The sequence below is a fragment of the Olea europaea genome, chromosome 3, assembly GCF_002742605.1.
Source record: "Olea europaea var. sylvestris chromosome 3, O_europaea_v1, whole genome shotgun sequence".
NCBI classification, from domain to species: domain Eukaryota; kingdom Viridiplantae; phylum Streptophyta; class Magnoliopsida; order Lamiales; family Oleaceae; genus Olea; species Olea europaea.
Window position 1 is genome coordinate 956292 of NC_036239.1, and position 12632 is coordinate 968923.

The 12632-nt window shown below is 37.3% G+C and overlaps 3 protein-coding genes and 1 long non-coding RNA gene across 5 annotated transcripts; 2 read left to right on the forward strand and 2 right to left on the reverse strand.

Annotated features, from left to right (window-relative positions):
* The first annotated feature begins 173 nt into the window (after nucleotides 1–173).
* Nucleotides 174–3451, forward strand: LOC111380890 (basic leucine zipper 19-like). 2 transcript variants are annotated; one of them, XM_023004556.1, is made up of 3 exons: nucleotides 174–373; nucleotides 832–1719; nucleotides 3058–3451. In XM_023004556.1, the coding sequence occupies exons 2-3, from the start codon at nucleotides 882–884 to the stop codon at nucleotides 3084–3086; spliced, it is 867 nt and encodes a 288-aa protein (XP_022860324.1). In that variant the 5' UTR covers nucleotides 174–373; nucleotides 832–881; the 3' UTR covers nucleotides 3087–3451. The 2 variants fall into 2 exon arrangements, with proteins under 2 accessions (XP_022860324.1, XP_022860320.1); XM_023004552.1 differs by having other exon boundaries at nucleotides 176–373; nucleotides 761–1719.
* Nucleotides 3452–3869: 418 nt separating this feature from the next.
* LOC111380909 lies at nucleotides 3870–6010 on the reverse strand. The gene is made up of 2 exons (XR_002700255.1): nucleotides 5567–6010; nucleotides 3870–4263 (listed from the first exon to the last, which is right to left on the reverse strand). It is a non-coding gene; the product is annotated as an uncharacterized LOC111380909 (long non-coding RNA).
* A 933-nt stretch (nucleotides 6011–6943) lies between these two features.
* On the forward strand, nucleotides 6944–9650 carry LOC111380881 (squalene monooxygenase-like). Its single transcript, XM_023004543.1, has 8 exons — nucleotides 6944–7343; nucleotides 7479–7590; nucleotides 7673–7847; nucleotides 7960–8128; nucleotides 8212–8436; nucleotides 8522–8797; nucleotides 8909–9187; nucleotides 9284–9650. Exons 1-8 carry the CDS (start codon nucleotides 7104–7106, stop codon nucleotides 9416–9418), a joined length of 1611 nt encoding a protein of 536 aa, XP_022860311.1. The 5' UTR covers nucleotides 6944–7103; the 3' UTR covers nucleotides 9419–9650.
* Nucleotides 9651–10245: 595 nt separating this feature from the next.
* LOC111380902 (heavy metal-associated isoprenylated plant protein 26-like) lies at nucleotides 10246–11485 on the reverse strand. Its single transcript, XM_023004568.1, has 2 exons — nucleotides 11237–11485; nucleotides 10246–10807 (listed from the first exon to the last, which is right to left on the reverse strand). Exons 1-2 carry the CDS (start codon nucleotides 11315–11317, stop codon nucleotides 10424–10426), a joined length of 465 nt encoding a protein of 154 aa, XP_022860336.1. The 5' UTR covers nucleotides 11318–11485; the 3' UTR covers nucleotides 10246–10423.
* Between the last annotated feature and the right edge of the window lie 1147 nt (nucleotides 11486–12632).

The window sequence follows — 12632 nt, forward strand, 5'->3', positions numbered from 1 at the left end:
ATTCTACACGTACACTTTTTTCACAGCACACACACATATAAGTGGGTGGGGTTTATGATTAAAATAATCGTGAACCTCACCTTTGTGAGGGAGTGTGAAAATTAATGTAAAAAAAAGTGATGTAGAAATAGTATTTTTGAATTACTAATTAGTATTCAATAAAGGAAAATATTCTCATCTGTGTATCTGCTGGAGTCTCTGACTGAACCAATGGTTGATATGCTTCGCCACTTGTCCATCCGCCATTAAAATAATTGACATTGGCGTCTTTCTGCATCTTCGATATCCCGCAAACTGTCTTCTGCGCCTCTTGATTAATGTTGTTCCAAGATTCAGTCTTGATAGTTCTAGTTCTGAATAAAATTACTCTCCGGTATGCCAATTTCTTTTTCAATATACCGCTTGCTGTTTGTGTTTTCAATTTGTGAATTATTTGTTACTGTGATCAAATTCAAACTTGCGTTTATCTCGATTATACTTTAGTTAGGGTTTCTATTTCTTGCGTATTTTTAATTTGTAGGCTTCAATTTCACCTAAATTACGATTTTAATACATGGATTATGCTTAAAGTTCAAATCTTTGAAATTTTTCGTTGGGATTTTTAGGGTTTTACGGTAGTTCATGAAACCAAAAATTGAGGTTTCTGATTGTGTAGATAGTAAGTTTCATCTGGGGTATCATTAAAATCAAGTAATGTTCCTATTTTCTCTAATAGATTGTGGCTGATTAACTTACAAGTCTTATCTGTTTTTGTTACTAGGTCTTCTTTGAGTTATATCCAGCAAGGAATGGACACTTTTCATTGAGATTGACTGCAAAATTTTATTGTAGGCCTCATTGTGTGAACCTTTTGGTTTAATTTGAACCAATTTTCAGTTGAAATGGACAACGGGGAGCTTGATTTTCCGAATGATCAACTATTATCATGTTTGGATACAATCAATGCTCAGGCCAGTTGCTCATTTGACATAGACGAGTTTCTCAGTCGAACACAGGTTTGCAATGATGCCCTCGGTCGGACAGAGGCCTGCACTGATTCTCTTGGCCGTACACAGGCCTGCACCCATGCTCATGCTTGCAACACAGCTGGTCCTGATAACTCCCACACACACACTTGTTACCATATCCACACCCAAGTTATGCCTGCCACTAGTGAAGTTCCGTCCCCAAGTGATGATACTGCAGAGTCAGTAGAGAGAAAACCTAAGAGACGCCCTCTAGGTAATCGTGAAGCCGTACGCAAGTATCGCGAGAAGAAGAAGGCTCGTGCTGCTTCATTGGAGGATGAAGTTATTAGATTGAGAACTTTGAATCAACAGCTAATGAAGAGGCTTCAGGGTCAAGCTTTATTGGAGGCTGAGATTGCTAGGCTCAAGTGCTTGCTTGTGGACATTAGAGGAAGAATTGAAGGCGAAATAGGATCTTTCCCTTACCAGAAACCTACTAAGAGTGGTGATGTCCATCACTACCTTGCAAATACTAGTCCTGGTACCTATGTGATGAATCCATGTAATACACAGCAGAACAATCAGCTTCATTGCCTTCACTCCGGATCAGAAGGTGCTGCATTAAATGGTCAAAGCTTCAGTGACTGTGGATTTGACAATCTGCAATGTTTGGGGTATGAAAATTCTGGTCTTAAGGATCTTCCGGGATGTGAGATTGGCAGTGGTAATGGCATAGCTACTGGCAATACATCCAACGGGAATAAGAGAAAAGGTGAATTTTATTGCTCTGATTATACAAGGTTTTTCAGCTTACTATATGCATGGCAATTAAATGTGACGTGGTAGGAAAAGATATAATTTCTTTCTTAATGACTTTGCTAATTTGTGTGTTGCTTTTTGCTTAACTTGTCATTGTTTGGATGAGGAAAGGATAGTGTTTTTTCCATCTTACCTCTAGTTGCATTGCTTATATAACTGTGATAGCGTTTTTGATATTTTAAGAATTATGTCATATGGATTGGATGGTTGAAATTTATGCCAAATGTATTCTGACATGAGCAAGTGCCCAGTGAGTCAGGTGGCTCTCTACTTTCTCATGGTCTGACCTGTATTCCTGGCTTTCATTGTCTGTTACTTTCGTTTTGTGTAAGATTTTTTTAGTGGATCAACCATTTACATTTTGATAGAATTTAATCTGTTCCAACAGGAGGAACCCTAAAGAAATCAAATAATGGGGTTTCAGTTTATTTGCTTGTTACTTATACCAATATTTTCTAGTGATTTGACATCATGTTGACTTGACAATCTGATCGTCGTTGGCTAAGTACAAATAGAAATCCGAACTTTTAGATACTTCCAATATATTCCTAGTACTGTAATGACAGCAATTAATCTGCCTTTATGTACGGAATCTGCTTTTACAGCATGACTTGATCTGTCTTCCATTGACAACCCCAGCACCCTCTAAACAAAAAAAGAAAGAATTTTTTTTTTTAGCTTAATTGTTACACATTGTTCCCCAGAATAAAACTTTGAGGAACAATATCTTGTTACTTATTACAAGTTTGCAATACATTATGCCTAGAACTCATTTTTCCTTTGCACATTTATTAACAATTAAGTTTTGAGATGGGTGGTGTAGATCGTCGGTATTCTCTAGAAAATTGGACATGAGTTTTATTACACAATGAAGGTTAGTTGTGCAATACAATGTGTGGCAAAGTTTTCTTTCAGCTTGCTGCTTGGGAAGTCTGATACCTTTTTCTTATGATGATGTGCAAAGAGTTTGACATACTTTTTGCTATGGACTAGAGTGATCCCTATGTTGACGAGGTTGCGGGTAAGGCAATGAACCAGGAATTTTAGGAATTCATTCTTGTTCTCTGGTTACTAGGTAACCAATATATGTACATGTTGATTGATGTTCACTTAAATGGATCTGCTATTGAATTCTTCTACTGGTCCATCCCCTATATGCCTCTGTTCACTTAAATGGATCTGATAATGAATTTCATTGTCAATATAAGAACCAAATACGATTTTCAGGATTTTGTTAACTGGAAATTTTAGTTTTTATGACTTTTGATCTTTGTTTCTTATACTTCATCAGGAGGAGCGCATGCGGCAACTGCTAGTTGAAGTACTAATCAGATGGAGGATGTAATGGAGTGTAGCTAGCAGTACTTGTGAAGACTGAAGATGACCCAGTGATTTTGGTATTCTGTGCAGCTCTGATAGATTTCTTCAGCACCACAATAAATGAAATATTTGTTTGTTATGATCTATTGTAATTTGATTGTTCTTTGTTGAGATTTTCTTGATATATTCCCCTTGAAGAATGTGATCTTCTTCTGAATTTGAAATTCAGGAATGGTGTGGTATCTTGAATGTTTAGCTACCATGAGCCAGCTTCATGTGTAGTATGATAAGACTTTTGAAGGTGAGATAAAATTGCTGAGACATGAATCTGGTTTAATTGCACCTTTCTACCTCTCGAATGTTAATATTGATTTTTACATTCTCTCTCAAAGGGATACCCTCAGCAGTTTGCTTCACGATTGTAATTCCTACCTGTTTCCTTCAGCTTTTTTTAATTTCTCCCAGCTACCTTTGAGGGATCCATGTAGACATTAGAAGGTTCTTTCCTTGTATATCTTGGGTGCCTCTCATCTTGTTTTATAGTTCTGTTTCTGTTTTTCCTTTTGTGTATATCTGGGAGGAGGTGTAGGTTCTCTCTTTTGGGAGCTTGAACTGATTTTATCTGTAAATGCATAAGCTGTTTTATTTATTTTGTGATTACAACTGACAGAAAAAAAGGTAACCTACACCTCCTCCCATCCTTTCGTGGCCCTGAAGCAACGGTCATAAAAGCCAGAAAGTTACTATCCAAATTCACAGCCTAACTTATGAGCTTCCAATATTAACAGAAATATCTCAACGATAAAATAACCAAAATCAACACAAAGGGCGAAGTAGAGGAAAAGATCAGTTTGAACCCTATAGACATGTTTGCTTTAAGGATTTTGTCTTGAGGCATTGCAGAAACATCCCACGAGCAAATTTTGCAATCATTTGAGCCACTCAAAAGATATCCTCCTTTGAATGGACTCCAAGACAGCCCATATTCTTCTTTATCATGCCCCCTCAATCTCAAGTCAGGATTGCAAGAACCCCCTCCGGTATTCACCAGCTGCTTGGTACATTTGAATACATATACTTCAGAACCACTAGTCTTAGCAGCAACCAAACCTTGGTTTCGTGGCATGCACCAAGTTCTATTCACTTCCCCATCATGTATTTTCTGAACAATCTCTACCTGCATTTACATAATAGAGTTGGAAATAATGCTCGTCAAGCAGAAACTGAAACTCATGATGCATGTTAAATCTTAAGTCCATATTTATAGGTAGCCAATTGAGCCTTGCACCTCTTAAAACCTAATGATAAAAAAGAGTGGCTGAGCTAAAGGATGATATGAGGTGCTCTTCCCAATGAATGAGAAGATTTAGTGCTTGTTTGGTAGGAATTTTGTTAATTGATTTTTTGATCATTAGATATAAAGTGAGTCCTATCTGTGAAAGAAGAATTCAAAAATTACGATTGAAATAATGAAATAATGATAAAAAAATTAATGTTAATTGGATTAAAAATCTCTACCAAACATGCTCTTAACAACAAAAATATGCTCTCCAAGATGATATGACCTTACACTACAACCTTAACCACCTCACCAATAGAAGAAAAAAAATGTATACCCGCTTCTCGGGACATAGTTCAATGGTGCAAATGATAGAAGTGAAGTTATCTCACGTCTTATTGACAGTCACAGTGTGGGAGTTCGATTCCTGAAATATGGAATTAGATTCCTTGTAAACACAGTGTACAGATAGCACTTGTTCACTAATTTGTTGGGGGTACATTTCGCGATTTACCTCACTCACAAAGCTGAGAGCAGTGGGGGCTTAAGTTTGGGGTTCAACCCCTTTTTTTTTTTGGAAAAAAATGTACACCTTTTGAAAAAGGTATACCCTCGCAACCCAAGAGTCTCAATCATATGTAAACCAACACATCCACAAAATAAATAGCCCCATAATGGCCCCCAGAGCACATCTTCAAGTGGTAAAAGGGGAGGGTAGAGAAATTCAATTTTGCTTGAGGTTGCTGCGTCAAGGTTTCGAATCCTGAAATATGGATTTAGCTCTTGAGTAAGTACAAGTGTACAAGCAGCCTTCCACCCTATACCCTTAGAGGCATAACCTGGGATTTACCTCCTTCACGATATTTCAGGACAGAGGTGGTGGGGACCCTTAGGATTAGGATTTAACCTTTTTTAAATAGCCCCATAATGCATTGGACCTCGGGCATTTACGCAAACCTAAGATGCATATATTAAATCTCAGCATAAGCAAGAGTCGTAACTGCTAATAAATAGAATTTCTCAACATTAGAAGCTTGTCATATTTCCTTTGACGCTAACGCATGACCACAAGAAACCCCGACCAAAAAGAAACGCAATTTCATTTGGATATTTCATCAAACACTTGATGCTGATAAAGCACTTTAACATTACCATACGCACAAATAGAATAATGAGCGTGTTGAGGAAACTAATTAATGACCTTAGGGATGTTGGTATTATCGGATTCGATCTCGATGGTACCCGGGGGACGAGGGCGTGCGCGACCATGAAGAAATTCGGAAATTCATCAGAGGTATGGGTCCCAGTATCAATTCATGTACAGTGAGAGGACCCTCATCGGACGGCGGCGATAGGAGCCATTGGACTGTGAGAGATGGCCACTCGAGCGCAACGAGGTCGTAGAGTAATGGTGTGTTCTTCTTCCACACAGAAAACTCCTCCTCTACCATCTCTTCGACTCCTTCATCAGCCATTTTTCCCTTTCTAGATTTTTCTATCAGGCAGTGACGGTGTAACGCGAAGAGTGAGCTGCTGATGCTGAAATGGGTGGGGTTTCGTTTCCCGCCAAAATGATGGAATAATGGGAAGAAGCAGAACTGGAGAAGAGTTCATGGGCCCAATGATTATATATGGTATGGGTCAATTCAGGCGTTTAGAGTGGAGAATGATAAAAAATAAATTTGTGCTGGTATTAAGAAAAAATTGCATGGATGAACTTTCTAGCAATTTTCCATTTGGCCCCCATTTTTCTAAATTAAAATGGGTAAAATAGTATTTATTTATTTATTTATTTTTTTGAAAATGAATGGTTGAAAAAAAAAAAATTTTATTTTACGTGAAATATTATTTATAAAAGATTGTGTAATTGAAAATGAAGGAAAGAAAAATAAAATTTAATTTAATGCGGCAAAACGGGGATGTATCAATTCGATTCTTGTTACGGCATCATTTTAGTCTTCCAAATTTGTAGCATCACTGGTCTTTTAAAAGATCATTCTTTTACTGAATGAAGGTGGGGGCATTCATCAAGAAGAGCAGTGCTAAAACTCCGAGGCCACTTACAGCCCCTCCAATAGGAGGGCGTCCATAGAAATTTGGAAAATGTCAAACCAACATAATTTTTGACACAAAAGATGACACCACACTCACAACCGAGGCGTGAGTCCCACGCGAATAAAATAATGCCGACCTCCTCATGTCTCCACTAAATAATATTATTTTGAATAATATTTTTTTTTTATTATACAATTTAACGCTATTTAATGCATGTCTAAAATTTTTGACCCAGACAAAGCCTGGTTGTCCAGTAGACAGCCCTCTTGAATCTTGATTAATTCTCTAATTTGTTTCATTAGCAATTGATTAAAAATAAATCTTATATCTAATCAAAATTATTCTCAAATTTGTTCTATTCATGCGGAGCTGGATTAGTTCTATGTCAACCTTCCTTAGCAAACTGATGTGAATGTGAATCAGAATTTCCTGTCACCCCTTGTTTGTGTCCATTGTTTTCCGAAAAACCTCGGAAATAATGTTTTGGTATTGACTTGTTTATTAATTTTACCTAATTATTCCCCCAACAACCAGATTTATTTGACTAACAAAGTCCAGTTTGGAGAGCTTGCCTTTTTACAGCACCTATATAAAAGGGATAAGTGTGGTTGAAACATGCATCAAGAGTAATAAATATAAGAACATTCTGTTATAAACAGAGACAACGCATTGTTCACTTGATCATGGATTCGAGGATGATGGAAGAGTTTATTCTGGGATCTTTCATTGCTTCACTTTTGGGGTTTATTGTGTTATACAGATTGCTTGGGAAAAGGCCTCAAAGAGCTGAGATTAAGGCACAGACAGGTCCCAGTGGTAATAAAAGTTCTGAACATTCTGTATCCCAGAAAGATGGAGGAACAGATGTTGTCGTTGTTGGAGCTGGTGTAGCCGGTTCTACATTGGCTTACTCTCTGGCCAAGGTATCATTAAGATTATATTTTATGTAATCTGTTACATTGGACATAACTCGACTAGCGTCCTGTTTTTTTTCCACGTCATTTTTTCATATCCGTGTTCATATGCGTGTGTTATATGTCATTTATATCCAATCATAGGATGGGCGCCGAGTACATGTGATTGAGAGGGACTTAACCCAACCTGATAGAATTGTTGGCGAGTTACTACAACCAGGAGGCTACCTCAAACTAGTCGAGTTGGGAATGGAGGGTAAGTCCTATATTTTGATGAATTAATCTAACTTTCATTTAGACGTGGATTTTAACTTGCAAGTGAATATATATTGTGACAGATTGTGTAATTGGGATTGATTCTCAGCAAGTGTATGGTTATGCACTTTACAAAGAAGGGAAATATGCTAGACTGTCCTATCCTTTGGAAGAATTCAATTCAGATGTTTCCGGCAGAAGCTTTCATCACGGGAGATTCATCCAAAGGTTGCGCGAAAAGGCTGCATCTCTTCCCAAGTAAACTATTCTTTTTCCTACCAAATTCTAAAAAGTTCCTTTTTCTGCAGACAAAATATTGAATCTGTACAATACTTCAAGCTAAGATTCTAATTCTTGATTTCTTTTGCAGTGTCAAAATGGAACAAGGAACTGTAACATCTTTGGTTGAAGAAAATGGTACTGTTATAGGAGTTAAATTCAAGACTAAAGAGGGTGAAGAAAATACAGCTAAAGCTCCTCTAACAATCGTATGCGATGGTTGCTTTTCAAACCTGAGGCGCAATCTGTGCGTACCACAGGTAATTAGGCCCGAAAACTTACACTCAACTGTTTCAACTATTTTTTCTTTCACTTAACTTGGCATTGTTTCATTATTTGGCAGGTCGATATTATGTCCCATTTTGTTGGTATGGTCGTGGTCCTGGAGAACAGCCGGCTCCCTCATCCCAATCATGGACATGTTATATTGGCTAACCCTTCACCTATTTTGTTCTATCCAGTCAGTAGCACCGAAGTACGCTGTTTGGTCGATATTCCTGGTCAAAAATTACCTTCAATTTCCAATGGAGACATGGCCAATTATTTGAAGACCAAGGTGGCTAATCAGGTATTAAAATCTCAGTCCTTAGAAATGGAAATAGTTAGGAATCATTCCGTATGCTGAAAGATATTCTTATACTTTTGTTCATCAGCTTCCACCTGAACTTCGGGATGCATTCATCCATACAGTCGAGAAAGGAGATATTAGAACTATGCCAAACAGAAGTATGCCGGCAGCTCCAGTTCCCACTCCGGGTGCAATTTTGCTGGGAGATGCGTTCAACATGCGACACCCTTTGACTGGGGGAGGAATGACTGTTGCACTATCTGATGTGGTGGTCCTCCGGGATCTACTTCGAGCTGTACAAGATTTCAGCAATGCAGCGGCGCTCACCAAACATCTTGAATCCTTTTACACCCTTCGTAAGGTTGGCCTCATTTCTGCACTCGTTTTATAGGGGATTGGGCTAAGAATTTGAGATGGAACCCGAGAAATTTTCGAATTAGATTACTGATGTGGCTACGGTTTTGATTTGCAGCCAGTGGCTTCTACAATAAACACGTTAGCAGGTGCCTTATACAAGGTATTCTGTCCTGCACCTGATCAAGCCAGCAGAGAAATGCGAGAAGCGTGTTTTGATTATTTGAGCCTTGGAGGCATCTACTCACAAGGACCAATTGCCCTCCTATCTGGCTTGAACCCGAGGCCTATGAGCTTGGTTGCTCACTTCTTTGCCGTGGCCATATATGGTGTAGGTCGTTTGCTTCTACCATTTCCTTCACCCAAGCGTGTGTTGCTTGGAGCTAGATTGCTCTCGGTAGGTAACTCTTTTCAGTTTGTATACATTTTCTAATGAACATGTTACTTCTATTGTAATTAGATAAGCGTGTTCATTTTTAATTTCCTGGTGCAGAGTGCATATGGCATCATATTTCCCATAGTGAAGTCGGAAGGAGTACGGCAAATGTTCTTCCCCATCACCATTCCTTCCTACAACAGGGGTGCTTCGGTTGTAATGAAGAGTGCAATGTTCGACATGCTTGGATAGGAACTTGTGCTGCCAAAAATCTCGATAAAATCAAAAGCAAATGAAGAAAATGATTCTTTATTTTGTTGTACTGTATATTTCTTCAAATATAGAAGTTAGGGTATGTTTGATTCACTTTCAATTCCATGGAATTCCATTTTTCACTTTTGTTGATGTTTGATAGACATTTTTTTTCTTGGCAATTGGAATTCCATCTTTGCTTCACATGACGGTGACCAATTCTTGCTTTTAATTGAATTTGTTTTCCCACCTATATGGTGGGAAATGGAATTCCAAGGCTCTTTTTTTTTTTTTTTTTTTTTGCATTGGAAACAAATTTTAAGAATTATTGTAAAAAAAATATTTCTTTTTAATTGACAATTTTCATGTAAAACAAAACTAAACAAATGCTAAAATATAGATGATTTTCTTGATTTTCTTGATTTTTATTTTATTTTTTGGCAATGAAAACAAATTTAATCCCCAATACCAGTAAAATCTATTTCTTTAATTGACAATTTTCATCTAAAATAAAGCCAAACAAACAGCAAAAAACACTTTTATTTCAACATTTTTCACGTGGAAAATTATACCAATCAAACACAATAATTTACAATTCCCAGAAAAACAATTTCTAAACAGTTCAATTCCTTGAAATTCGTTTTCAATTCAATTCAATTTCATCTTTACAATCCAACGGACCCTTATTAACATTATTGTTTCATTTAAGTCGTCATGTTCCCTTTCGTTGGTATAAAATGGTAAGTCGGGCATGACAACTCTTCACTTGCATGAGCACTTTTCAAAGAAAACCACACTCGTTACTTTTGATGAGAATAACAAAAAACTATTTCAACCTTACATGACAAAATTTCATTTATATATCAAAACAGAAATATCACTCTTTGAGCAAACATATTTTGTCTATTGTTTTAAATTTGCAAACAAAAGCCATGGTAAATAAAAAACTAAGATATGCTTAACAAAGATCCCCTACTTTATATCATACATGATGATACACTAAGATCACATGACAACACATGCAGTTGGATTTTCATCACTGAAAGCGGTGGTGTAACGAACTTCCGTCGAGCTCGCACGAGCAAGTTGTGAAACTTGAGGGTCCTGAATATTCCGCACGTACCCAGCAGGGGCTTTTTTATCATAGACACCAGGTGCATAAGGATGTTCAACAACATCATATGGGATATAGGGCCAAAGCTCGACCTTCTTGCCTGTGCGATAAGCCACACGAGCCACAACCTTCTCGGGATCTACATAGCCAATGACCGTGAGCTTGCTTTGCTTTGGCTCCACCTGAACTGAGGTCACACCTTTCATTCCCTCAACAGACCGTCGCACCTTCCTCTCACATCCTTCACAATCTATTTTCACTTTTATCTCCACTGTCTGGTAAGAAAGAAGAAAAAGGAATAGTATAAAAAAGCCTGCCAATAAAGTTTTATGATTGAATTAGAATATACGGTAAGATATCGAATCATTGATGTACTAACCACATGCCCAAAATGCTTATGGAATTCAATCACAAGTTCAAGATTTTTGAAATTGAACAAGAATTCTTTATAGAAAGAATAAGAAAAAAGGGGTTGGGAAATAAATAAACACTAGAAAACAAAGCTGATGTGCAGCAGATGGTGAGTTGTCAGGTGTGAGGTGGGAAGTGTTGACTAATTTTCTAGAACATCTGCCCAAGATCAGATCTTTATAGCATTTTCGGGAAAGAAAAACATAAAACTCTAATACATATGATTTTACAGATGAAATATTAAACAGAATTATTATTCAATAATCTACATAAGAGGTAGAGAGAGAACAAGCCTGCAGTTGTCTGCGTTTCTTGAGCTTGGAATGGCCACTGGAGCAATCAAAGATGTTAGAGAGATGATCCAATGCACCCATTTCTTCTTTGTAACCTGATATTCTTCTGTCCGAAAGACGCACTAACGAAATGAATTTCTCGAGTAAAATAAAAGCAAGAATGATTTGAAATTTGAATGCACAGGCAACGATAAGAAATATCTCAGTTTCTTAGAATGAACTCTTTCTTCGTTAAATGGGCACGCTCTTTCATACCTAAATAGAGAAGTGATGTGTCGATTTCTTGATTTAAATTGGACCGTTTGGTGTTTGTAACCGTCCTTAAACGATGAATGGGCCACGTGGTGTCTGCTATTGGAATTATGCACTAAAGTGCATCTGCATTGACTGACAGTGGGAAATGGACCGGTTTCCGGTTGGATCCAGTGGGACCATAATTTATTTCTTGGATAATTGGATTTGGATCACAGCAGAAAGTCTCCGCGGTCGGCCGCCCATGTTACAGTTTTATTTGTTGTCGGTAATGTTAGTTAGACTTATCTCTGAATAGAGGAATTAATAATTAATTTGATTTAGATTCTGTTAATTTGAACTTTTCCTCGAATCAAGTAATTCAAGTGATCCTTTCTTGGACCAGTGAAAATGTTGAGCCAATCTCTCACAAATGTCCGATAAATTTCGCTAAAAAAAAAAAAAAAAAAACCTATCTCAATTATGAAATCTTTAAAACTACTTTATCGTATATCTTCAAATAACCATTACTGTTCACCTTCTTGAAAGTACCCTTCTTTTCCATCTATCTCGAGTCTAGCTAAATATTTGAAAACGAGGCCCGTGTTTACCATGTGGGACTCAAAAATGTCCCAAGAAAGTAGGCTTCTTATGGTGTAAAGTCATAGTGTGTAGAGGACTCAATCACTGTGTCACTTACGATCTCATGTTGATTATACTATGGTGCTCAAGTGATTTGCTTATCATAATTAGTGTTGTTCTCTTGGGCATAACAAGGACTCTATTGCTCTCTACCTGTTGAGAGGACTATGTATACCACGTGTCTGGATTACAATAATATTTCACATTAAATAGATTATTTCTCTTCATATCACTACAAGAAATTTATACTTTCCTTACAAAATTTATTTGTAGGGAAAGGTTCATATTTGTGGGAAAAAAATCTTTGCAGACGAAAAAAGTTTTGTAGGCAAGTTTGTAGGGCAAACATCGAGGGGAAATGTATAAGAAGACAAATTTTTGAAATTTGTGGACTAAAGCTTTTCCCTACGAACCCTTTGAAGACGAATACGATTCATTGCATAAATTTTCTCTCGACAAAATAATTTGTCTGCTAAAGTTATTTCTGCTCACAAAGTGATTTCGCTTGTCCCTACAAATTAAT